The sequence below is a fragment of the Cetorhinus maximus genome, chromosome 5 (genome assembly GCF_964194155.1).
Source record: "Cetorhinus maximus chromosome 5, sCetMax3.hap1.1, whole genome shotgun sequence".
Taxonomy (NCBI): Eukaryota; Metazoa; Chordata; class Chondrichthyes; order Lamniformes; family Cetorhinidae; genus Cetorhinus; species Cetorhinus maximus.
Genome location: NC_135883.1, coordinates 47,479,304 through 47,506,725, shown reverse-complemented (window position 1 = coordinate 47,506,725; position 27,422 = coordinate 47,479,304). Strand labels below are relative to the sequence as shown.

Sequence of the window (27,422 nt, the reverse complement as noted above, 5' to 3'; positions counted from 1 at the left end):
TGAAGGCGATTACAAGAATGCTAGCATATCTCCATGGAACTCATCAGGATTACGTCAGATGAAGAGGCTTCAGTTAACTCTTTACTCTCAAGGAATAAATAAGTGGTAAAATATAGACAGAGAGAGAAAAAAATGCTTATTTGGTACACAAGAGTATTGGATATTCTTTTACCATCCTCCACCTCCGCCAGGTACCATGCCCTAAGAGAGCATTGGTGACCATGGCCTTCCATTGGATTAGTCCATGATTATGTTTGATAAAGTACTGTAGTGGTTTGTCCTTGCCTTCTGCAGTATAGCTGACCAGGAAACTCTCCCACTTGTAACACATTATGAATGCACCTTCCTTGCCCATCAAGTCCTGGAGTTGGACTTGACCTAGAGCTTCAGGCCCAGAGGCAACAACACTATACCTACTCCGCCACAAGACTTCCTCTTTTGCCATAAATATCAATGATATGTTAATGGGCTTGCATGCATTCCTGTAACCATCACATTTTCTTCTTGTAAACATTACACTTTCTCCCTGTCATACTGTGGCTATTATGCTTCATTCACATGGACACTTTAGCGGATTCTATGAATCACACTGTGAGCATTGCCACCGGTGCTCAGTTAAAAAAATAAAAAGCACAAAAATGTTCATATGGCAAGTGAATGTTATAACTTAGCAGAACCATGACTGCAGAATCAGATCGTCACCATTGCTGGGTTTAACTCCCTCTGCTTAACATATTTGCAGAAAATTCCTTTCTGGGTTATTTTACTGCAACCATTAACATATTCATAATAAACGGGTTGATGAAATTTTAATCATTGGTTTCAAATCACTCCAGTGTCCACCCTCCCTACCTCTGTGACCACCTCTGCCCTGCCACCCTTCAAAATCTCTCCACTTCTGTCCTCTTGTTCACCTCCAGTTGTAATCGCTCCCCTATTGGCGGCTATGCCTTCAGCTGCCAAGGTCCCAAGTTCTGGAAGTTGCTGCCTAAATCTCACTGCCTCTCTACATCACTCTCCTGCTTTGAAATGCTCCTTGAAACCTGCCTCTTTGACAAAGCTTTTGGTCACCTGCCCTATCATCTCCTCATGCAGCCACCGGATGTTGAATATGGTTTGATCACCCCTCCTGTGAAGCACCATGGGACAGTATACAATTTTAAAGGGTTTATATAAATGCAAGTTGTAGTTGAGCTAGTGATGGAAAGAATATTATGTGGCTGTGTTAAGCAGAAACCCTGCCTGAGGAAACGGCAGCTGCTTTGACATTGAACAAGACCTGCATTGCTGCCAGATTTGTCTTGTGCAGCTGACTGTAAGTTGAATGTGAAACGGTCGGAACTCACTAAAACTCACTGTACTCAAGAGCTATTTTTAGCAGGTGTTCTGCCTGCTGGATCTTTGTGGCGTCCGGGCAGTTTGACATTCAGCTACGTATATTGTCATACACAAGATATTACAACTATGTGGGGCAGGCTGGAGGGTCTGTCTGTCCAATAGTATTTGTATATATGCATGTTGTGTGACTCCTGGTGAAGGTCTACTTTGGACACTGACTTTTGGATGTTTGTAAGTCATTTATATTATCAAATGTTAAACATTGAACAAAAAAGCAGCCATCCTCCACCTTGTTTCATTTCTAACATTTAAACATACATCAGTAAGATGAATTTGTATAAATTTATGAAAAGCACATGCATTTTTCAGCTTAATTCTGGAGGCAATAGCTGTTTTATACTTTGTCCTTTTCCCATCAAGAGTAATATTAATTTCAATGCAAAACATTGATCAATTAAAGCTGCATGCTTTCTTCTTCTGTACAGTGCTCAACTCTGGGCTCAATGCATAATCTCCTAATCGAACTCATTCTTTCTCAGAATCTCAATTTGTAGAAGTCCTTCCCCCTGCCTGGACCCTTCCTCTGACAAGATAAAGGCTCCTCAAGCCCAAACATAGGGAAGACTCTGCAAACCTTTAAAAATGGCGGGCAGGACCCGAGCGCAGAAGTCTTGTCTCCCAAATTTCTAACAGATCAAATTTTTGCCAGCATGGGGAAGGGGGCGGGGCATGAATCAGACAGGAAGAAATCCCAAACACAGCAGGGCCATTTGAACTCCGTGCTGAGTACAAATAGGCCCCACTGTGGCTGTTGAAAGGCTTCAACTCACAGTGTGGGAGTCACAAATTCATGGAGTAGATGTACACATTCTTGAAAGGCAGATAAGGTCTGTTTAAGTGCCATGGTCTGAAGTATTTTAAATCCGCCACTCTTTAAACATGAATTAAAACAGGCTGAAGTTGGCAATGATTGTTAAATGAGGCCTTCTGCTGAACTTCTTTGATTGACAGGCCATCCAGTGTAGGTTACAAAATAAACATTATCATCTGGTCATGCAGTTTCATGATAATTTTTTTGCTAACATTTCCCCAAGGGCTATTATTATCACCTGGATTTTATGGATTTTATGGTGGGGCAGACTGCTCACACCCCCCCATGGTAGCCGACACACTAAAATAAAGCCTGCCCCGCAGCCATAGCGCGCTGCTGCTAGGCTGAACAGGCTGAGAGTGAGACTTTTGCCCCTCAGTGGGAGGAAGTCCCGCCCGTGAGAGTTGCTGGCCAATCTGATTGGTTGGCAGCTCTGGCAGTCCCAGCAGTGCTGGAATTGAGTAGTGGGCACTGCTGGGACTGCAAACAGGCCCACAAAGAAGACAGTCATGGCATGTGTACCCAGGTAAGTCAGGAGTCTTGGACAGGGAAGCATCAGGCAGCCTGGGGGTGGGGGGGGTTTGAGGACAGTGGGGTGGGGGAACAAAGGCGGGTAACATCTTTGGGGGGGGGGGGGGCAATGCGTAAAAGGTTCCTTCCCGCCTTAACAAAACTGTTTTTAAAAAACAGCCTGCCCACTCCCGCCTGTCTGCCCATGCCAACTGTTTTACGCCAAGGGCAGCGTATTATATGGGTCAATTGATTTGCTAACAAGCTCAACTGACCTGTAATTATTTATTTAAAAACTGCTGTGGGCTGCCAATTTCGGTGCCCAAACCCCCTGCCGTGTTCTGGTGGACAGCTCGGTGGTGGGCAGGAAGGTGGTGGGCTAGCCACCCCTCATATTTTACGTGCCCCCTCAACTAAAAACATGCCCAGTGGTAGGGTGGGGAGGGAAGGGGCCGTAAATTCTAGCCTTACATCAGTACTAATGCTTTGTTGAGTTTCCAAAGTTACAATTTCTCAGTTGGGGGGGGGGGGGGGGGGGGGGGGGGGGGGGGGCGGTCTGCGTTCATATTTTGATTGGCAGTATAAAGGAGCTATTAAAGGATTAGCTGTCTTTGATATGAGGCCCGAAAAACACTTTACTTATAGGAGATTAATCACTTGTGGACATTTAAAAACTTTGAATCAGTTTCTTGAATGAGAGCTGTATTAGATTGTTATAAGTTTATTTTTTTCATCTCCACATGGCTCCAGAAGTCTGCCCATGGTGGTTAATGGCTGAGTGGCTAGGGAGTCAGTTACTGCAGTAAGGAGAGAATGATAACTTGGAGGGAGCATCGAATGAAGCTTTGTGGGTAGAGTTTAGGAATAAAAAAGGGGCAGCCACATTGTTAGGTGTTTATTATAGACCCCCAGATAGTCAGCGGGAAATTGAGGAGCAAATATGTGCACAATTTGTGGAGGTGTGTAAAAACATTAACAATAGGGTAATTATATTAGGTGATTTCAACTTTCCCAACATTAATTGGGATAGACATAGAGTATTATGGTGCGTCCTTATTCTTCTAACATTCTGTGTCCCTCCTCCTGCCGAATTAGTTTAAACTCCTTCCAACAACACTAGCAAACCTGTCCGCAAGGATGTTAGTCCCACTCTAGTTCAGATGTAGACCGTCCCACTTGTACAGGTCCCACCTTCCCCAAAAACGGCTCCAGTGATCCAGGAATCTAAAACCCTCCCTCCTGCACCAACTCTGAAGCCACATATTCATCTGTGCTATTCTATTTCTGAGCTCGCTAACACGTGGCACTGGGAGTAATCCAGAGATTACAACCTGAGAGGTCTTGATTTTTAGACCACTGCGTAACTCCCTGAATTCTTGATGCAAGACCTCATCCCTCTTTCTACCTATGTCATTGGTACCAACATGTACCATGACCTCTGCCTTATCACCCTCCCCCTTTAGGATGCCCTGCAGCCGTTCAGTAACATCCCGGACCCTGGCACCAGGGAGGCAACTCACCATCCTGGAGTCATGCTGAAGGCCACAGTAGTGCCTATCTGTTCCCCTGACTATAGAATCCCCTATTACTATTGCTCTTCCTCCCTTCCTCCCCTCCTGCACAGACAGGCTGCTTGTGATGCCAGAAGCTTGGCTCTGTCTGCACTCCCTGGAGGAACCAGCACCCTCATCAGCCTCCAAAATGGAATACCGATTTGCGAGGGTAGTGAGAGGAGAAATCAGGGCTGTTTAAATTAATCCCCCTCTGGTTCGTAACACCTATTGTTCGCTAGGAATGCCCAAATCCAGAAGCAGCAAAAGGGTCTCTAACTTGATTCTCATACTACCTTGGACTGTGCAGCATTCATTGCAAGAAAGCTGCATTTCCCCATCATCATCAGCAATCTTGTCCACTGCTGCATCAGACTCAGTTGGACAACTGTGCTTCACTATCTCAGTTCCATAATATGAAAATTGAATATGAAATGTTGCCATCTGAGAATAAGAAAATATGTACTGTGGAAATACATGAAAAAACAAATCAATGAATTACCAAAATAAATTTCTTGCGACGTAATTCGGTGAGTTCTGCTCCCAAATCTATCTGAATTCTTAAAGATATCCTAGGCTGGATTTTCAATTGCCATGGGGGTGAGATTAGGTGCAGCCGCACTTTGAAAAAGTGCACTCAGATGGGCATATCAGTCTTCCGACATCTCCGGAACGTGCTCCAATTGCCAACGAGTGGGCGGGGAGCAGACAAGCCTCTCACTTCCAATTAATGGTCTGTTAAGCTCCTTGAAGAGCTTGTTAAAGGGCTGGAGAAAGCCAGAAGGAGATTCTCAAAGTGAAGATCAGGAAAAGTGAACAGTCTGGTGCAAGTTAGTGCACACCTAGCAGATGCACTGCCTAGAGCCATAAAGTGATATTGCTGCTGAATTAAAGTGTTAGGAGAAATGGATGATTCAAAAACAGAGCAGCTCAAGTACGTTAGGAGCAACTGCTTGACCACTTGCATGGATCATGAGGCTGCTGGCCTTCCTGCCCAGTCATGGCTCCTGTCTGCCTTTGAGCATTGAACTCCAGAGCCAGTTCCTGCCTCAATTATTGGGCACCACTAGTGCATCTCGGGGTTTTGTATTTTGAAATAGCATTGTGTCAGCGACACAGGCACGATACAGGATCAGGACCCAGAAACAATCCAGGTGGAGGGTTCCTGAACCCAAATTGAAAATCAAACCCCCTGTATCAATAATACATTCCGATTTACATGTTACAAACTGCTTAAACAAGACAAATTACACATGTCTTGAAAAGCTGGTGTATTAACATAATGTGCCAGAAGATGATAATATGTGTTGACAGCTACAATTTGCCCATTCTCCTCATCCCAGCCAACTATAGGCTGGAGGAAGTGGAGAGTGGGCGGGGATTCCTTGTGGAGTCAATGTGCTTTGCCCAACAACAGCAAAGGAATAGGAATCACTGCAGGCTACTCATGTACACCTTTCAGTGGTAGTCGGAGAAGTGATAGTGGCAGATATATAAACAAAAAACTGCGGATGCTGGAAATCCAAAACAAAAACAGAAATACCTGGAAAAACTCAGCAGGTCTGGCAGCATCAGCGGAGAAGAGGACAGTTGACATTTCGAGTCCTCATGACCCTTCAACAGAACTAAGTAAAAATAGGAGAGGGGTGAAATATAAACTGGTTTAAGGTGGGGGGGTTGTAGGGACAAGCGAGCAGTGATAGGAGCAGAATCCTGGGTGGGTTCGAAACATGAGATATGGAATTTCAGTTGAAATCCACGTGGGGTAAGCCGGAGACGGAGACGGTCACTGAGAAAGGAGATATGGCTGTGAAAGCGGGTTTTAGTAAACACCTTGTCAAACACCAGGAGAGAAATGGAAAGCAATGAAGGTGAACAAGGCAAAAGAGAGATTCGAAAATCCTGACGGAGAGTAGTACAAAACTTCTTCAAGGTAGGCATATATCGCCGTTCCTTCACTGTCGCTGGGTCAAAATCCTGGAACTCCTTCCCAAACAGCACTGTGGGTGTACCTACACCGCATGGACTGCAGCGGTTCAAGAAGGCAGCTCACCACCACCTTCTCAAGTGAAATTAGGGATGGGCAATAAATGCCAGCCTAACTAGCGAAGCCCACATCCCGTGAACGAATAAATAAAAAGGAGGTAAATACCCATTGGTCAAACTTCCTGGCAAAGTAAACAAGTCTTATTTTTGTCACATACTTCCCACAGGTAATCAAGCGAAACTGCAGAACATGTAGAAGGAAGACAGGAACATTGTCCTATCATTTTAAGCTTTTGTTCAGAACTCACACAGAATCTTTTTTCTCTTTTCCAGTCTTTAAATGACTCTTCTATCCTTCTACTGACTATTGATTTAATAATCTGGCCAATTCTTTTTTTAAACACAGCAGCAGAGTACAGATTCACTGCATTAGAAACTGTTTGAAATTTAGTTTAGTTTCTCACCCTGATAATGAATGGCAGTGGGGGAACCACTTTTCACTCTTCAAAGTTTTTTATTCCACTTGTGTTTCCTAAATTAATCTTCCTCCTCTTATGCTGCAGCTTAGCTCCCCTCTCCATATCAACTGATCAAACCCATTCAGAAGTGCCTCAACCATCAACATTTCCCCAAATGGTCTATCGTACGTATTTTGGAGAATTAGCTTTAGAGGAATTTCTCCCAAGTTATGACTGTGATTTGAAAGAGGTATTCAAAATCATGAGTGATCTGGACAGAGTCCACAATAGGGAAAAAATGCTCCCAATGGTGGAAGGATTGAGAACGAGAGAACACAGATTTAAGGTGATTGGCAAAAGAAGCAATGGAGACATGAGGAGAAACTTTTTCACACAGAGAGTGGTTAAGGTCTAGAATGCACTACCTGGGACGTGGTGGGGGCACGTTCAATCAAGGCATTTAAGAGGGAATTGGATTGGTATTCAAAAAGGAAGAATGCACTGGGTAACCGGGAGAAGGCGGGGGAATGGCACTAAGTGAGTTGCTCATTCGGAGAGCCGGTGCAGACATAATGAGCTGAATGGCTTCCTTCTGTGCTGTAACGATTCTGTGCTTTTCTGAATTCCGTGACAGACATTAGAGTGGAAACTTACGACGGTGTGATTTCAACAGCAACTTATATATCAGTAGTGATTTTTAACATAATGAAACGTCCCAAGGTGCTTCACATGGGCATTATAAAACAAAGTATAACACCAAACCATGTAAGACAATAACAGGGCAGGTGATCAAAAGCTTGTAAGCAGTGTTTTAAAAGGAAGAGAGAGATCGAGAGGTGTGGAGGTTTAAGGAGGGAATTCCAGAGTTTAGGACCTAGACAGCTGAAAACACAGCTACCAATGGTAGAGTAATTAAAATCAGGAATGCTCAAGAGACCATAACTAAAGGAGTGCAGAGATCTTAGAGGGTTGTGAGACTGGAGGAGATTACAGATATAGGGAGGGGCCAGACCATGGAGGGAGCTGAAAACACGGATGAAAATTTTAAAATTGAGGTGTTATGGACAGGGTAGGAGAGATAAACTGAAACCATCCCACCCACCACCCCACCCAATTCCCTTCCCTTCTGTCCATAACCAGTGTGGTTTATTTTTGAAAACCCCTATGTTAGTGTGTGATCCAGCAGCAGACTTCTGAGTTTAAACAAAGAGGATTATTTCACCCCGACAGATATAAACGCTGTCAGTCACACATCACACACTCCAGAAAGATATGTTTAAAGAAGATAATGCAGTTCTACAACTACTAAACCAAACAGTTCACGTGTCTTTGAGAGTCCAATGAAGGAAACTTTTCTCACTCTCGAATTGTAGCTCAGGCAAGTTCAGATGGCTAGGGATTGGATATCAGGATTACTTCAAAGAGAAAAATGTTTGGCAGCTGATTAGGTCAGGCACTCATAGCTGTTGTATCAGGAGGTCCAAGTTCTTTACAGGAGAACTCAGAGCTTTGGAATTGGGCTAGGACACTTTTAAAAATACTTTTATGCCTCTCAGTTCTCAAAAGGCAAAGGTAGCATAGTCTTTCTCTGTAGCTGTTGTCTTGTTGGCGTTATTTTATAAACTGACCCTGGTCTGAGTTTTGGGACAAAAGTATTTCAGTATCAAAGAACCAGTTTCAGTCACATGGTCAACAGCTATTTGTGTACAATGGAAGGTAGATGGTGGTCTTTAACAAACTTGTGGATAACTGCACTTGTCAGCTTTCCTTTGTTACACTGCAAACATGGAGACAGAGTCTAGAGTCTATTGACTCTGTGTTTTTGAGTAAGCTTTTTAGTAGCAGGCGTGAATTCCACAAAGAAGCGCTGTCTAGACATGGCCATTCAAGGGGAGACTGCCACTCTTTATAATTCAATTCAGAACTTTCCGGAAACTTGACAGACTGGGGTGAAGTTGCAAAGGTCACTTGGCCCCCTAGGCAGCCATCTTAACAGTTTATCAGTGTCCATTTTTAAATAAATATGGGCAGTTCCAGAAGCTTCCATACATAGTCCATTCTTGAAATTATGAATATGACATGCCTTTTACTGGGTATGACAAAGGCATTGTTTAGATGGGAGCCAGTATAGGTCAGTGAGAACAGGAGTGATTGGTGAACGGCATTTAATGCGTGTTAGAACATGGGCAGTAGTGTTTTGGATGACCTCAAGTTTACGGAAGGTAGAATGTGAGAGACCAGACAGGAGTGTGTTGGAATAGTCAAGTCCAGCATGGATGAGGGTTTCAGCAGCAGAAAAGCTGAGGCAGGGGCAAAGTTGGGAGATGTTACAGAGGCGAAAATATGCAGACTTAGTGACAGGGCAGATGAGTGGTTGAATACTCACCTCAGGGTCAAGTACTACACCGAGATTCTGAACAGTCTGATTCAGCGTCAATTGCCAGGGAGAGAAATCTCCCAGAATGGGCGCTGCTCAGACAATTAATGCCCCAACCAGGAGTCCCCAGGCCTAGTTTGAAAGCTACACACATCCTTGCGCAATTTAGAAACACAGCTGGGACCTGTCGCTCATTAGCGCATTTAAAAGACCAAACAACGGTGATGGCGGCCACCCTAGACACCTGAAAGTTGTCCATGATCAATGTCACCACAACAAAGACCATTTTCGACCCCACTATCTATGGATTAGATGGTCTATCTTTCCCAGAATAACCTTTTCCATTGCATTTGAAGAGAGAGACACATTCTGTCTAATACATGACAACAGGAGCAAGGATTTGATAGTTCCCTTATTGCAAACACATGATTGAACTGACCTTTCTGTTTGTGTTGGAAGAGTAACACTTTGGTTTTTGGGAATTACCAACCTTTCCTGTTTGTCAAAGCAAACTGCTGACTGCAAACAGCTGCTCAAACCTGTTCCACCATTCTGTTAGATCATGGCTGAATAAAAACCTACTTATAGAGACAATGCAGTCTTGATCTCTTTACCTACAGAAGGACAGACTTTCCTCAGCGGGGGTGCAATGAAGAATCACTAAACTGATTCCTCGAATGGGATGGTTGCCCTCTGAGGAGGTATCACTTAGAACTGGAGTTTAGGTGATCTAATTGAAACATAAAATTCTTACAGGGCTTGAAAGGGTAGATGCTGAGAAAATGTTTCTGCTGGCTGGAAAATCTAGAACACAGGGTCAGAGTCTCAGGAAAAGGAGTTGGCCATTTAGAACTGAGATGAGGAGAAATTTCTTCACTCAAAGGCTTGTGAATCCTTGGAATTCTCTACCCCTGACAGCGTAGAGTATGTTGAAGCTAGATTTTTTGACTCTTAAGAGAATCAACGCATATGGGCATAGATGAGCATAATTTTTTTTCTCTCAGAGGGCTGTGAGTCTTTGGAACTCTCTTCCCCAGAACGCGGTGGAGGCAGGGTCATTGAATATTTTCAAGGCAAAGGTAGATAGATTCTTGACTAACAAGGAAGTCAAAGGTTATTGTGGGGTAGAGGGGAATATGGAGTTGAGGCCATAATCAGTTTATTGAATGGCAGAGCAGGCTCAAGGGGCTGAATGGCCTACTCCTGCTCCTAATTTGTATGTTCGCAGTGCAGGAATGTGGAGTTGAGGTAGAAAATCAGCTATGATCTTAATGAATGGCGCAGAAGGCTCGAGGGGCCTTGTGACTCACTCCTGCTCCTACTTCTTTTGTTCTTATAGGCAGAGGAGAAGATTTTCTTCAAAAAAAATCCCAAAAATAAAACATTACTCAACTGTAGTTTTTTTTACCATTTGCACAGACCATAATTACCAATTACATTTTGGCAGGGGCTGTTGCTTTAGGCACAGGTATATTTTGAAGTGAAGTGTAGCCCTCGGAATTGGCTGTAACATGACAGAACCACATATTGCTCATTGTGCTTGTGGGCAAACATTTGAAAACCTTTTCTGGTATAAAGAATGTTAACACAGCAGCATTGCCGTGTTGGGAATATTCATGCAAGAGTTTAATGGGTTGCTAAAAATTGTTTAGGATTTCTGTCACTACAAGCTTGGAGCAACATGCTTTAGCTGAAACTGCTTTACCTTGACAGGGCTTCTGTAAATTCAAGCGAAATGAATCGTTACAAATCTAGAATGTTTGGAAAATATTAACAAATTCCCCTGTGCAAGAATTACTTCATGTACAAGTATACAAGGAGGCATATCAGTGACATTTGTAGAGTGTTTGACAAAGACTAGCTAACGCATGACAATTTTGGCCATGGGAGGGATTCTCGTAAATAGCTCACAATGCGCACAGGTATACATGTATATGGGGAATTTGTCCACGATGGCTGGAGACTGGGCTACGCATGCATGCATGCGCGCGCACACACACAATTTTCCCAGCAAAGTCTGAATAAGGAAACATCTAATCAAAAGAATGTGAGCCAATGGAATAAAAGAGCTAAGAAATGTAGTATGGACTTAGATGAAAATGACTGTAAGGTTAGGTTTACTGGAACAGCTGCAGAAGCGTGTGTGCACAGTGAAAGGATACTCATGTGGAATGGTGGTAAACATGAAAGGATTTAGTCTGGTTACTAAGCCTTCACTGAAAGTGCTCTGTTGCTAAGAGGGTGTTCTGCAAAGAATACATGTAAGTGTAAGAACATAAGAATGCAAGAATAGAAGAAATAAGAGTTGAAGTGGACCATTTTGCCCTTTAAATCTGCTCTGCCATTCAACAGGATCACAATTGATTTTCTATCTCAAATCCACTATCCCCTTGTCCCCATCACCATCACTATTAACATCCTGGGGGTTATCATTGACCAGAAACTGAACTGGACTAGCCATATAAATACTGTGGCTAGAAGAGAAGGTCAGAGACTAGGAATCCTGCAGCGAATAACACACCTCCTGATTCTCCAAAGCCTGTCCACCATCTACATGGCACAAGTCAGGAGTGTGATGGAATGTTCTCCACTTGCCTGGATGAGTGCAACTCCAACAACACTCAAGAAGCTCGACACCATGCAGGACAATGCAGTTCACTTGAATGACATTCCATCTGCCACCTTCAACATCCACTCACTCCACCACTGACCCACAGTGGCGGCAGTGTGTACCATTTACAAGATGCACCAAAGCAACTCACCAAGGTTCCTTCAACAGCAGCGTCCAAACCTGTGGCTTCTACCACCTAGAAGGGCAAGGGCAGCACACACATGGGAACACCACCACCTACAAGTTGCCCTCCAAGGCACACACCATCTGACTTGGAAATATATTGCTGTTCCTTCACTGTCATTGGGTCAAAATCCTGGAACTCCCTTCCTAACAGCACTGTGGGTGCACCTGCACCACATGGATTGTAGTAGTTCAAGAGGCAGCTCACAGGGAGGTGGTGGTATAGTGGTATTATCACTGGACTAGTATTCCAGAGACCCAGGATAATGCTTTTGGGACCGGGGTTCGAATCCCACCATGCAGATGGTGCAACTTGAATTCAGTTCAAATCTGGAATTAAAAGTCTGGTGATGAACACAAAACCATTGCTGATTGTCATAAAAACCCATTTGGTTCTCTAATGCCCTTTAGGGAAGGAAATCTACCATCCATACCTGGTCTGACCTACATGTGACTCCAGACCCACAGCAATGTGGTTGACTCTTAAGTGCCCTCTGAACATGGGCAATTAGAGATGGGTAATAATTGCAGTGATTCCCACATCCCATGAATGAATAAAAAAACCCCCACAAGCTTCTCAAGGGCAATTAGGAATGAGCAATTAAATGCTGGTCTAGCCAGCAATGCTCATGTCCCATGAAAGAACTTTAAAAAAAATGGCCACCCATCCCTTACTCGTAGATGGCGACCCTGTGTGCTACATTCCCCAGCCAGAGGAAACATTTTCTCAGCAACCCCTTCAAGCGTTTTAAGAATTTTATATAATATTTCAATTAGGTCATATTTCATTCTTCTAAACTCTAGGGAATATAGACCTAGTCTACTCAATCTCTCTTCATAGGACAATCCCCTCATTCCAGGAATCAGTCTAGTGAACCTTTATTGCACTCCCTCTAGGGCAAGTATGTCCTTATTTAGGTAAGGTGACCCAAACTGCACACAGTATTCCAGATGTGGCCTCACCAAAGCCTGGTATAATTATTATAAGTCTTCTTTACTTTTACACTCCAAACCCTTTGTAACAAAAGTGATCCATTTGCCTTCCTAATTGCTTGTTGTATCTGCATGTTAACTTGCTGTGATTCTTGTACAAGAACACCCAGGACCCTCTGAATGTACGGGTTTCTTAGTCTCTCACTATTCAAAAAAACATTCTGCTTTTTAAAAAAAGTCCTACCAAGGTGGATAACTTCACAGTCCCCCACATTGTATTCCATCTGCCATATTCTTGTCCACTCAAGACCTGTCTATATCCCTCTGCAGATTATTTGCATCTTCCTCACCCCTTACTTTCCCACCTAACTTTGTATTGTCAGAAAATGTGGATACATTATTCAGTCCCTTCAAGTAAGGAAAGGTATTCAACATACTGGTCCTTCCTTGAAAAATAAATTGTTTAAATTGGCTGTTAACTGTCACTCACCATCAACTGGTGCATCCTCACTGGCAATGCCTCTAACAATCAGAATCCACTTGACAACCAATCTGCACTCTCTTCTCATATAGCATAAACTATTGTTCCCTTTACTCTTGCTATTTTTGCAAATTCTCGTAAATTCGCATAAACGGATTGAGAACCACAGGGCACAGTTTTAAAATATTTTGCAAAAGAAGCAAATACGAGGTGAGAAAAAACTTTTTTTTTTACACAGCAAGTAGTTAGGGTTTGGAATGCACTGCCTGAAAGTGTGGTGGAGGCAGGTTCAATTGAGGCATTCAAGAGGGCACTGGATGATTATTTAAATAGAAACAATGTGCAGGGTTATGGGGAAAAGGCAGGAGATTGGCACTAAATTAAAATGCTCAGAAAGCCAGTGCAGACACGATGGGCTGAATGGCCTCCTTCTACGCCGTAACGATTCTGTGATTCTGATGGTCCTGATGAGTGCAAGATGAAAAGCTTTGAGAAAAAAAATCTCTTTTTCAGCAATACTCAAATTGCCAATAATTAACTGTAATCTTTTGGGGCATATGGCTAAAGGTAAGGCCACAGTCATAAATACTTTCAAAAATTGCTTAGGGGTTGGTGGCTTATAGGGGGGGTGGGGTTGGGTGGTACGGGTGGGGTGATGCAGGGTTAAGAATGATATCTGATGGTCTTCGTTCTGCTGCTCCCAGTACTGTCTTACATGTAAATGAGGCTGTCCTTTCACTTTGACGGGAACTATATTTCATATAGTGAAGATTGATGGAACACACAAACTCAAGAAATAGGAGCAGGAGTGAACCATATGGCCTGTCGAGCATGCTCCGCCATTCAATACGATCATGGCTGATCTTGGGCTTCAACTCCACTTTCCCGTCCACTCCCCAGATCCCTTGATTCCCTGAGACAACAAAAATCTGTCTATCCCAGCCTTAAATATATTCAACGACGGAGCATCCACAACCCTCTGGGGTAGAGAATGCCAAAGATTCACAACCCCTCAAGTGAAGCAATTTCTCCTCATCTCAGTCCTAAAAGATCGGCCCCTTATCCTGAGACTGTGTCCCCGTGTTTTAGATTCCCCAACCAGCGGGAACAATCTCTCAGTGTCCACCCTATCAAACCCCTTCAGAATTTTGAATGTTTCAATGGGACCACCTCTCATTCTTCTAAACTCCAGAGAACATATGCCCAATTCACTCAGCCTCTCATCATGGGACAACTCTCATTCCAGGAACCAATTGACTGAATCTTCGCTGTACCATCTCCAATGCAAGTGTATCCTTTGGATGGAGACCTCCTCTTTCAGTCACATGCAAAGGGTGTAACTGCAACAAATTTGACCAGTGATAGGTCAACAAGGGTGTGCTGCACAAAAATTCTCATTGTTCAGAACGAATTGGTATTTCTACACATGCGTGGTGCTAGGACTGTCTATGTGAGAAATGCAAAATGGCACTGTGACAGTGAGAGTGTTTTCTGAGCCTGGGCTTACAACAACGTTTTGACAGGCTCTTTCTTAGCACATGACCTACTTGATCTTGACACTGGGCAAATTCCCCATGATGAACAGAAAACGTTTTTCCTCACAAAAATTAAGGCAAGATACAAATGAATTCCCTACTGGAGGTTATTTTAGGATTGCACACTTTCCATGGGACTTCTTGCTGACAATGGGAGGTTATTATGCAACATGAGCCTTCTCACTGGCGAATGAAGTCAACTGGATACCAGTAACATCCATATTTTGTGATTACCGAAGGCTGCTTGAATCTTTGTTCTTGAAACAAAGCAATATTTGTGTTATCTGTGGATAATGTAGCATCTAAAGCTGATTAAAACCAGTTACAGTCCATAATATCAATAGATCATCCTACATACATGAGTATAACTTATGCAACTGGGCACTTCTAGGCCGTGGCCCCGAACATCCAAGATTTAAAAATTCTTATCTTTGTTTTCAAATTCCTCCATAGCCTCGCCCCTCCCTATCTCTGTAATCTCTTTCAGCCCCACGCCCATAAAAGATCTCTGCATTCCTCTAATTCTGGACTCTTGAGCATCACCATTGCTGGCCACGCCTTCAGCTGCTTAGGTCGTAAGCTTTGGAATTTCTTCCCTATTTCTCTCTACCTCTCCTCCTTTAAGACGGACATGACCGAGATAAAAGCAAAATACTGTGGATGCTGGAAATCCGAAACAAAAACAGAAAATGCTGGAAAAACTCAGCAGGTCTGACAGCATCTGTAGCGAAAGAAACAGTTAATGTTTCGAGTCCATATGACTTCTTCAGAACTCAAGAGCTTTACCTCATTGGTTTGAGTTTTTCCAACATTTTCTATTTTTATTACCTTAAAACATGACTCTTTGATCAAGCATTTGATCACCTGTCCTAATATCTCCTTATGTGTCTCGGTGTCATATTTTGACTGACAAGACTCCTGTGAACCTGAGATGTTTTATGATGTTAAAGATACTATACAAATGCAGATTGTTGTTGGTTAAGTGCTGGGGAGGCACACAGAACAATGGTGTGACAAATATTCAGGCAATTTGCCTTTTCCCTAATTTGTTCTTCAGATATGAGCATCATTAGCTAGGCTAGCATTTATTATCCATCCCTAATTTCACTTGAGCAGGCGATGGCCAGTTGCCTACGGATGAGTGGCTTGCTAGGCCATTTCAGAGGGCAAGTAAGAGTCAACCACATTGCTGTGGGTCTGGAGTCACATGTAGGCCAGACCAGGTAAGGGTCGCAGATTTCCTTCCCTAAAGAACATTAATGAACCAGATGGGTATTTATTACAATGCAATGGTTTTCATGATCATTATTAATGAGACTAGCATTTTACTCCAGATTTATTAATTTATCGAATTTAAATTCCCTCAACTGCTGTGCTGGGATTTGAACTCATAACTCCAGAGCATTAGCCTGGGCTTCTGGATTACTTAAATAACATTACCACTTTGTTACCATCCCCTTATAGATCAAGTGATCTTTGTGAGGTGCAAGTGTAAACTTTGCATAGCATTCTCTTTGGAGAATAAACGGGTTACTCTTTTTTTTAAAGAAAAAGAACATCGTGTCAATTAATTCTGATCTCTGGTCGCTTTAGGGACATTAGCGGGGCAGATTAAATATTCCCTGTAGAAGGAATAAGCTTGATGGGCTGAATGGTTGTTTCACATTCAATGCTCAGATGTTTTTGTAATTTGATTTGGTTGGTCTTCCATCATGTTTAGCCGTGTCCTGAATTTCAGAAGGAGCCAAACAATCCAGGCCATAGACATATCATCAATCACCATAAAACCATTGATTTTCTTTTCTGAGCACTGTGCAATACCGTATATACTCATGTAAAAGCTGATCACATGCAGAAGTCGACCCCATGATTTGAGGCCTAAAAAACCCACAATTTTTCATACACCTTGTATAAAAGTCAACCCTAGTTTTTCAGAAATCAAAGTCCAAAGTAAAATGTTGGAAGTTTTGATGGTTTGATTTTCCTTGTAAATGTATAAATACTAATGAAAATGATTCCCGGTAAATAAACACTTAAAACATTTATATGTCTAGAATTTGTTTATATTTATTCAAGTTATTGAATTGATCAGATTATGGATAATAATTAGTATGAGTTCTTCAGTAATGCTGGTTTTTACTTTATTCCATTGTGATGGTCTTTTTTGGATTTCACTTGGGCCCAAATCAAGCACACACAACAATCCCTCGAAAGCATTGCAGTGTAAAAATCGACCCTACAACTTCTGGTCTCAAAAATTCACCTTTTACACAAGTATATATGGTATTCTCCCACTCTAGGCCAACACTCGCTTGGCAATGTGCATAATGCAGATTCACTATAGAGGTAAATTAGGGAGGGTGTGGTGATGTTGGACATTGCAGTTGGCAGTTGTCAAGCTGCACCAGAGTATAGCAGATGACTGCAGTCAGTTAAGTTGCTATGTGAGGAAACCAGGATACTTTCCCCAAAATGAATGAGGGAGAGCTGTTCATTCTCAAACTCATTTCATTCATTCCCTTTGTTAATTTCAGAGCAGAAGTGACAGAAATCGGGGGCGGAATTTAATGGCCTTGGTAATGGACCCATCGACTGGCTGGAGAGCAGGTGGCAACACACAATGGCCATTTATAGGAGCCCTGATGTGATTAAAAGCCAATCAGGCACCAGCCTGGCTGGCATTGGGATTCCTGGGTCCTGCAGGGTGGATGTCCTGCCTCTAAGAGATGTTGACCAATGCGAGGTCAACAGATCTTAGGTACCAGCAGCACCACCTGGAGGGGTGGCCACTGCCAGTACTGCAGTGTAGGTTGGAGCCCTGGCACACAGGGAACTAGGGCAGCTTCAGGGGCCAAACAAGGAGCAGGGAGGGGGGTGTCGGTGTAAAGGGTACGGGAGGGGGTCTTCCAACAGGGGAAACTCCTTCTGCTGTGCCTGGGTCCTTACCCAGGGACACCTTCCATCCCCAACCAGGCCATAGGCATACCCGTCAAGATATATCTGGTGGTTTGCCCATATGATGAATCCCTTTCCCCCCCAAGCCCCACTGGTACAACAGTGGCACCAGGCTGAGGCTCTTAAGGGCATCAATCGATCTATTGGCACGAAGGTCATTCTTGACCCTTCCCACCTCAGACTTAATCAGCTGGACTCAGGAAGGCAATACATTCCCGAACCTGAAAATTCTTGCCCCATTATACTCCACCCTCCACCTCTGCCCTCCCAGGCATTGGATACCACCCTTAGGAGCTTTCTCATCTCGTCTCCTTGCCTTTCTTGGAAAGTCTAGTTTAGGGGAAATTCAAGTAACGGACTGAAGAAGGGAAATAGTTTACGAAGTGGGTGAACATTAGAATTAGGAGCAGGATTGGACCATTCGGCCCTATGCGTCTGCTCCACCATTCAACAAGATCAAGGCTGATCTTTCACCTCAACTCAACCTTTCCCTCACTATCTCCATACCCTTTAGTACCCCCAAAAAATCTATTAACCTCTGTCTTGAATATACTCGATGACTGAGCATTCATGACCCTCTGGGTTAGAGAATTCCAAAGATTCACAACACTGAGCGAAGAAATTTCTCCTCCTCTTAGTCCTAAACTGCCAGCCTTTTATTCAGAGACTGTGACCCTGTGTTCTAAATCAATCATTGCCAAATGTATAAAGGAAATAATTTCTCTTTATTTTCATGTGGGGAAAATGTATATTTCCAAAGGTGTGATGACACAATGACAGAGTGATTTTGTAAAGCGGTTTACTCTGACTTTGAGGGATATAAAAGCTATTAGGATAGTCATTCAAGTCCATTCTGTTTAGCTGAGCGCATACAACAAGTGTTAGGAACAAAATGTGACAAAGTATGTCAGAATATGAAAAATATCTCCACTTGTAAATAATCTGGTCACTCTCACTGCTGGAGTTATTTATCACATCTCCCTGTTGACCTGATATATCCCCTTTAACTTTTATTTATAACTAGCCAGAAGCAGCTGGCAATAGCTAACACAAAGGTGGGGTTTTGGAATGCATCTAATTCTTTGGATGTTGAATTTTCTGAAAAGGTCAGTGCCCGTTGCTTGTCATATCTGTGAAAGATCCAGTAATCTATACATTTAAAAAAAATGACATGTCACTTTGGAAATATCTTCCCTACTCAGTCACCCCAGACTCAACGCTGAGTTCAACAATGTCAGACTATAATCTCTGCCCCCATTTTGTTTCTTTTTCTTTGTATGTTTCAGTCTTAATCTTGTTTTCGCTTTCAGACATCAGCTGTTCATTATTCTACTATTCACACCTCCTCTGGACGCATCATTTGTTTTTTTAAACTTGTCCCATTACCACTCCCGTTGTCTTTGCACCACCAACCCTTTCATCATTTAATCTCTTCTGCCGTTCAACGCCAACTCCCTTTTGTTCTTCCACTCTCACCTATTTCACCTGCTTAAAACCTAAGGAATCTCTAACTTTTCCCAGTTCTGATGAAAGAACATCGACCTGAAACGTAACTCTGTTTCCCTCTCCACAAACGCTGCCTGGCACGCTGAGTATTTCCAGATTTTCTGTTTTAATATCAGATTTCCAGTATTTTGCTTTTGAATCCGAGGAGGTTTTTCAGACATGTTGGGAAACACAGCTATGCAGGACTATAAATCTCACCCATACCACTCCACAAACAGGGTAAACTTACAGAGGCAATACACCCCTCTGTTAATTGCAAATTAATTGTATTTTATTGTGTGCATGTGGTGCACATTAACTGGGGTCTTATTTGTGTTCCAATTAACAGGCACAGACTGAAACTGTGGTTGAGCTGGGCTTTGGAGATACAAAGATACACATTACTAATAGGTGAGTAAAAGTATATAATGATTGGGCTTTCTGGATTCTAACATGGTAGCAGGGGACAGTTGCCAAAAGGTGAAGATTGGAAATGAAGAAAAAAGTTCTGAGACAGAAAACTAAAACCGTGGTGGCCATTTTGGAAAATGGCAGAAGGCACGTGTAAATTGTTGGGGTATTATTAGCCTCTGATGTTCTCAGAGGAAAAATGAAGTGGATAGGTGGGCAATGGTTATATCCCCACCAAAGAGGAAGCAAGGTATGGTCTTGGCTTTCTCACTTCCTCCGAGAAGTAACATCATTTTGTGAGTTGAATGCCATCAGTCGGATAGTGATGAAGGTTTGGACCTTCTATTAATGTTTTTCCATCAAACTCTGACCATACCTCATACGCATTTAATAGATCATCAGGAAACAGATGATCATTCTGTGGAAAAATATGAAAGTACATGTATGACAAAAAAAGTCTTCTAAAGATAAAGGACTCCCCTTCTACCTTTCACTGCCTCATTTTCCTGAAAATAACACTCACAATGGGGACTACACTTGCCCGTGCTCCTAGCCAAAACAGGAAATGCAACAGTAAGCTACACAGAATGGCAGTGAATGTCTAATGTGAGGCTAAATAGGGAAGAGTACAATCCATGAAGGCCCTGCCTTCTCAACCTCACCCCCTCGCCTGAGGTGTAGTGACCCTCAGGTTAAATTCACCACCAGTCATCTCTGTCTGATGAGAGAGCAGCCTATGGTCCTCTGGGACTACAGCGGCTTTCATTCATTTTCAGTACAATGTCCAAACGTTATCTGAAGCCAAAGCCAAACTGTGAATGGTGAGTTCTGACTGAAGGTTGAGCTGCCTTGATTGGATTGCTGGTTCACTGACTCAGTTAGTTTATGTAAGCAACAGGCTTGTCAGTCACAGTTCCCGCTCCAAAATACTGTCCTTTGGAAACCCATTGCCAAGCTTATGTTTCAAGCCCAATTGTTGGGCCAGTTCAGATCATTCAGCACAAACTGGAAACTGAAGCTGACATGTTTCTGATTTGTGTGTCTCAGCACTACACCATATGGTGCATTTATCCACTGTGCCAATGGAGACACAGTGCTTCAGCAAAAATTTGCATTTATACAGTGCCTTTAATGAAGTAAAGTATCCCAAAGCATATTGCAGGAGAAAACTGATATCGAGGCACAGGCAGCCACATTAGTAAGGCTGACCAAAAGCTTGGTTAAAGAGATAGGTTTTGAGGATTGTCTTAAAAAGGAGAGAGGTTTAGGAATTCCAGAGCTTAGTACTCAGGCAGCTGAGGCACAGCCACCAAGTGTGGATCAATGCAATTGGGGGATATAAAAAACGACCAGCGGTAAATTATTGCAAGAGTTCTTGGAGGGTTGAGGGGCTAGAGGAGGTCACCGCAGTAAGAAGGGGTGGGGACAAGGAGGGATTTGAACATGAGGTTGAGAATTTTAAAGTCAAGGTGTTGCAGGTTTGGTGTAGGTCAGTGAGCAGAGAAGTAATGGGTGAATGAAGCATGGAGTTAAGGAAGATCTCATGTTTGTTTACAGGAGGTAGAAGATGGTGAGCCGGACAGGAGTGCTTTGGAATAATTAAGTCTCAAGGTAACAAAAGCATGAATGTCATATTTTTAAGTTGATCAGATGACAAAAAATTGGGCAGAGAGGAGTCTTGGCCAGAAAAATGAAGGAACAGTGTGAATGGTGTGCACTGGCCTCAGTGCACAATTCTTCACCCCACCAAGTGAGGTTCTGTTCTGACAGCACAAACGAGCTGAATTTATCATGCAGTGTTTTCAATAGATGAATAAATGCCTGTAAAAAAGCAAAATACTGCAGATGCTAGAAATTTAAAAATAAAAAACAGACATTGTCGGACAAAACTCAGCCAGTCAGGGAGCACCTAGATGTAGTGAAAGGTCGTAGACTTGAGAACATCAACTCTGCTCCTCTCTTTGCAGCTGGGTCAAAATCCTGGACTTCCCTCCCTACACCTACACCACATGGACTGCAGCGGTTCAAGAAAGCAGCTCACCACCACCTTCTCAAGGGCAATTAGGGACAGGCAATAAAATGCTGGCCTTGCCCCGACACCCACATCGCAACAATGAATAAATAAAAACCGTTGCATGCCGAGCTGATTCAGGTATTGGCTGCTTTTATTTTAAATGAATGGCAGTGATTGTATCTAAACGAGGATGGGCCATTATAATGGCTTTCCGTCCAGGAGTTTAAATTCCTACTCGAGCGTCCCAGAATAAACTGCATTTGTCTGGTTTACCAGCCTCCTTACCCACGGAGGTTTCTCCAGGGTTCAGGTGTCTTGCTTTGTTAGTTATATGGGTAAAGGCAGTTCCAATGTGCATAAATCACATTGTTGACATTTTAATGCATATCTCCCCAGCCTAACATGTTCCAGCCAAGTTGATATAATGGCAGCAGACTATCAACTCTTAATGTAGTCACATCTGACTTGGCTTTAGCTCCCTGCTGGAAACTGAACACTGGATTCAACCTGATGTGAGCGTACATAGGGTGTGAAGATCTTCATTTTGAAAGTGGTGTGAGGCCAATTGCTGACTGATAATAGAAGGGACCTGCTCCTAAATGGTGCTGCACCTGACCTGGATGTACACCACACTGAAAATTTAAAAAGGAGAAAATGTGAAAACTCCAAGTCCTTCAATGCTCACAGGCTTCACTGGATAAGCACAGCTACCCCATCCTTCACCCCCTTGCCAAACAAAATAGATAAATAAATCTCTCCACATTGTCTCTCAGCTACTTACAAATCTGCCTTCAGCTCAATCCCTTTGGCATTTGCTGCTGGCTCTCGGACGTTAAGCATATGAGCTGTCAATTCATTGAGGACGAGTAGTAAGTGAATCAGTGCCACAAATGTGACATCAGTGAAATATTCTGTTACTGCCTCCTTCACTGAGTATGGATGACATTTGCTCTTTGTTTGAATTATGTTGGAAAGAGACCAGGACCAGCTATTTCTGAGCAGAACTGTTTAAAAATCTTGATTTTTGTTCATGAAATGTGGAAAGTTACTGGAACCAATTGCAGCCACAGTGTCACAGTGTGACAAGTTACCTCGAAAAGCACCAAAACACACCAAGGGCAATTTTCACCATCACTGCCTCAGCAATATGATGGTGGAGCAGACTTCAGTCTTTTTAGTCTTTATATAAATCACCTGATTTTCATTCTTTCAAAATCAATAAGGTGAAAATGGGATGAATTCCACAATCAGGTGATGTGATCCTCCAGTCACTGCCCAGGCACTGAAGGTGAAAATAACCTGGAATGGTTGCACGGAATTTTTCCACTCCAGTGGCATCAGCTGCCGCACCACTGAGGCAGGCAGGAAATTGAAATAAATAAGGCCCCGGTTAAGAACCATCTTTCCCGCTTGCTGGCAAATGCCACCACAACCCCCCGGCCACACGGGGAGGCTGCCAAATCCATGGAGGTGGCTTCCATATGACAGTCTAGGGGGCCCCATCAGAGCTGAAGGCTCCATACCCCACTGACAGGGCTGCAGGCAAGCCTATGACCAATCCAGGAGGGTTTCCAACTTGCATCCAAAGAGCCTGCCAGTTTGGCCACTGTGATTTATTCATTTTATTTTGCCACTCCGAGAGCGTCTCCATTTTGAGGCACCCCCGCATTTTCCCAACCGCCTCTGTAGTGCCATTGAGCCGGCAACATCAGGACTCGCAACAGAGAGCCCGGAGGCATCCCATTCGGAGGCCGGCTCCCAGAATATCGCCGAGTTGGTCCTGCTGCTGGCAAGTGCGGGCTCAGGACCCCCCAGTTGATCCTGATGTCGAGGTGCTGAAGCCTGTGGTAAAATCACACCCAGTGTTTGTGGTAACAGACAGTTGAATATTAAAGCATCATCAAAGAATTTATTGCCTAAAGTCCTAGTGAGTTTGGCAAATACATCGAGAGTCGTCCTTCTTAATGACATTTAAAAATAACAGAACAGAGCAATATGCATCATATTAATGATTTTTCACATAAACAATGCCCTTGCAGTGCTTCAACTGCAGAGGTTGGGGGTTTGTCTAGAATTTTGCATTAAAATTTTTACATGTTACTTTCTTTATCTACACCAGAAATAGATAAAATATTACAACATACAAACTGCAAACTATGGATACATAAAACAGAAAATGCTGCAAAGGCACAGTGGCTCTTGGTAGCATTGATCAATAGAGAGAAAAGACAGGTTAATGTTTCAGACAAGGAACCTTTATATCAAAAGCTGGGATGCAGAGTCCATCTTTTCTCTTCTCTGTTCCTGACAGAGCCACTCTGTATTTCAATATTTTCTCCATAAATAAAATGCACGGGGTGAGACTGGTCTTGAATGGGAGCATTTACGAGCATTTTTATGTCTGCAGTTAAGCCTGCATGCAGTGGAAAAGCTCCTGTGATATTCCAGTAACTCAGCCCACTGTTCTGTACAAAATAATGTACCACTATCCTGCAGTTCTGGAGACCCAAACATGATTAATTTCAAATTATTCAACAAGATCACAGGATAAATATAATAATAATAATCCAGAGAGATGCTAATATTCACCCTACCCCATTGCAGCATCCAACTGGTTTTGTAAACAGGTTCTGGTGATTTTACTATTCCAAGTGGAAGTCTACTCCACATGTCTATGTGAAGAACTTCCCACTATCAATCCTAAGGATGAGAGGCTTCCTTTCTACACTGAAAGGCTCCAGTCTCTCCAAGTTTTCCATCAGAACACAGACCACAGGGGACAAACGTTGTGATTCTCCTCTGCACTGTCTCCTGCACTTTTAACATACAACACTTAGCAACCAAATAGTCTAGCAGCTCAAACTTCCAAGGAAGGCAGCATCTGAGGCTCAACTTCATTAAGTAACCCATGATAAGTGAAGACTTTCACACATTATAGCCATGCAGTGATACAAGACAACCAATATCATTAGTAACTCTTAATGAAAAATCGGAACTATTTCCTTGTAAGTACAGTGTGCACTACTGTCATACTAACTTTTATTTCACAACAGGAGACACAGACCATGTTTCTTTCAGTCGTAGGTCAATCAAGTTACTGGCAAATTACTTGCTTCTGTGCCATACAACCCAGTGATATGCAGCTTATTGACTTAGCACACTACTGATGTAGCACACTACAAACTATCAGGCAACACTGGCTCAGACTGATGGCATCACTTAGCCTGTAGGGGCCACACAGACAGCACAGAAGTCATGCAATCATTTTCTGTTGGGTGTCCGATATTTTCATGTTTTAAAAAACGGCGATCTCAAATGGTTGACTTTGGTACCTTATTACGAGTCTGCGTTTGTCCAACCACGATAAGGATGTTGGAGGAGATGATGGAGAAGCAGAAGTTTATCAGAATAATCGACCTTTCTGATCGGATATACCTGCGCAAACACAACAGAAGGCCTATTTTGTAATTGGGATGCACAGGAAAGAGAATTAATATGTATCTCAAAAATTAATCATCATGAAAATCATCTGGCACCAAGTTCTATTTTTGTAATTAGCAATTTTGTATTTAACTCAAATAACAATGTACCCATGCTGAAAAGACATCAAAAGAGGTGAAAGTACACAACGGTTTCACAGGAAACAGGTATAAAGTGATGAAAATAATTATTTGTACATTTAGCTACACAAAGCTAAATGTAAAACACAGCAATATGCATGAAACAATAAACTGTTTAATAGCAAGTGATGCATTATAACTCTAACTGGCAAGTCATGTTTTATTTACCTAAATTGTCTTCTGTATGCTTCTGCTTAATTGTCCTAAACAAAAGACCCTATTATTACATGATTTGCCGCATAAGATTGATCAACTGATTATACAGATGGAACTTTTTGTTTGAAGACTTTCATTGCAATCGTTCTGTCTCTTTAAAATAACGATAATTTCTTCCCTAAAGGACCTTATTGAACCAGAGGGGTTTTTACGACAATCGATGATAGTTTTCACTACTCAGGCTAGCTCTCAGATTTCTTTTAATTAATTAAATTTAAATTCCACTAGTTGCTGTGGTGAGATTTAAACCCATGTCTCCAGAGGATTAGGGCCTCTGAATTACTAGCCTGGTGACGTTGCCTCTACGGCACTGTCTGTCATGAGTTGCAGAGAGCATTTTTAAGAGACCATACAGATTACTATCATCAGTACCATTATCGGGGAGATGGTGGTGTCGTGGTAATGTCGCTAGACTAGCAATCCAGAGCCCCAGGCTAATGCTCTGGGGACATGGGTTCAAATCCCACCATGGCAGATGGTGGAATATAAAGTCTGGGAATGAAAGCTAATCTCAGTAATGGTGACCATGAAACTATTGCTGGAAAAACCCATCTGGTTCACAGGTGCCCCTTAGGGAAGCTAATCTGCCATCCTTACCTGGTCTGACCTGCATGTAACTCCAGACAGCAATGTGGTTGACTCTTAACTGCTTTCAAGGGCAATAAATGCTGACCTTGCTTGCGCTGTTCACATCACATAAATAAATAAGACCTCTCTCCTTGTAACATTCAAATAGCTTGACAATACAATCAGTAATGATTGTGCAGCCAGGACTGGTGCACACTAACAAAAGCTATCGGAGCAATACTGGGATCAAGTTGAATTTGAATTTGAAGGTACGCACCTCCACAGCACAGCGTAGACCACTGCTAGAGCGATGAGGGCCATACAGGACAGACCGCAGCCTACTATTAGAGTGACCGAAGGCATGTCAGCGTTCTCCATACTCTGCAGAGGAAAAGCAGAGACAATTCAACAACACAACAAAACCTTTGCTCTTCACAATGAGCTAATTCTTTTATACATCAAGATTTCTTAAATATATTTGAGTCAAAGGCGAGGCTTGTACAATGTCATAAAGGGATGAAGCTAAAAGCAAAACTGGGGGAGGCAAAAAAAAATTCAGTTTCTTCAGAAAACTTTGCATGAGAAAATTTTTATTCTTTACATTTTATAACTTCTTCAACAGAACCTTCCAAACCCATGACTTCTCCCATCTGGAAGAACAAGGGCAGTAGATACCTGGAAACAGTACCATCTGGAAGTTCCCCTCCAAGTCATACACTATTCTGACTTGGAAATATATCGCTGTTCCTTCACTGTCGCTGGGTCAAAATCCTAGAACTCCCTCCCTAACAGCACTGTGGGTGTACCCACACCGCATGGACTGCAGTTGTTCAAGAATGCAGCTCACCACCACCTTCTCAAGGGCAACTAGGGATGGGCAATAAATGCTGGTCCAGCCAGTGATAAACACAATCCTGAGAATGAATAAAGAAAAACAACATCCAGAGCACAAGTGGGGCATGTATTGGATACACAGCAAAAGGATAACAGAAAAAATAAGCGAAAAATGATTTTGGACGTAACCGCTTATTACTGGCACAGGCATTGAAAAAGTTAAAGATGTGCCTCACAAGGTGATCTATATCCTGATGTCACCCTGTGACTTATTCACAGAACACATCAAGTTTTGCTCCTATGCTTAACACTTAATTCCTGCATTTTTTAAAACCGGAAATTCATTTCCTAATTGAATTTTTAATTTTGTCTGGGAATAGGAACCGTGCCATGTTAACACTTTGATAATACAGTCCGTCACTGGGGACTGCAATACTTTGCTTCAGACTGCATCTGCATACACATTACTTGATAGCAGGACACACTA

The 27,422-nt window shown here is 42.7% G+C and overlaps 1 protein-coding gene across 9 annotated transcripts in view; it reads right to left on the bottom strand.

Annotated features, from left to right (window-relative positions):
* Window positions 1-27,422, bottom strand: part of adgrb3 (adhesion G protein-coupled receptor B3) — a 990,062-nt gene that overhangs the window by 147,446 nt on the left and 815,194 nt on the right. For all 9 annotated transcript variants that reach the window (XM_078541844.1, XM_078541846.1, XM_078541847.1 and 6 more), the window contains 2 exons: window positions 26,379-26,482; window positions 25,031-25,133 (listed from right to left, as the gene is read on the bottom strand). In XM_078541844.1, the coding sequence (XP_078397970.1) occupies window positions 25,031-25,133; window positions 26,379-26,482 (207 nt within the window). The remainder of the gene's footprint in view (window positions 1-25,030; window positions 25,134-26,378; window positions 26,483-27,422) is intronic.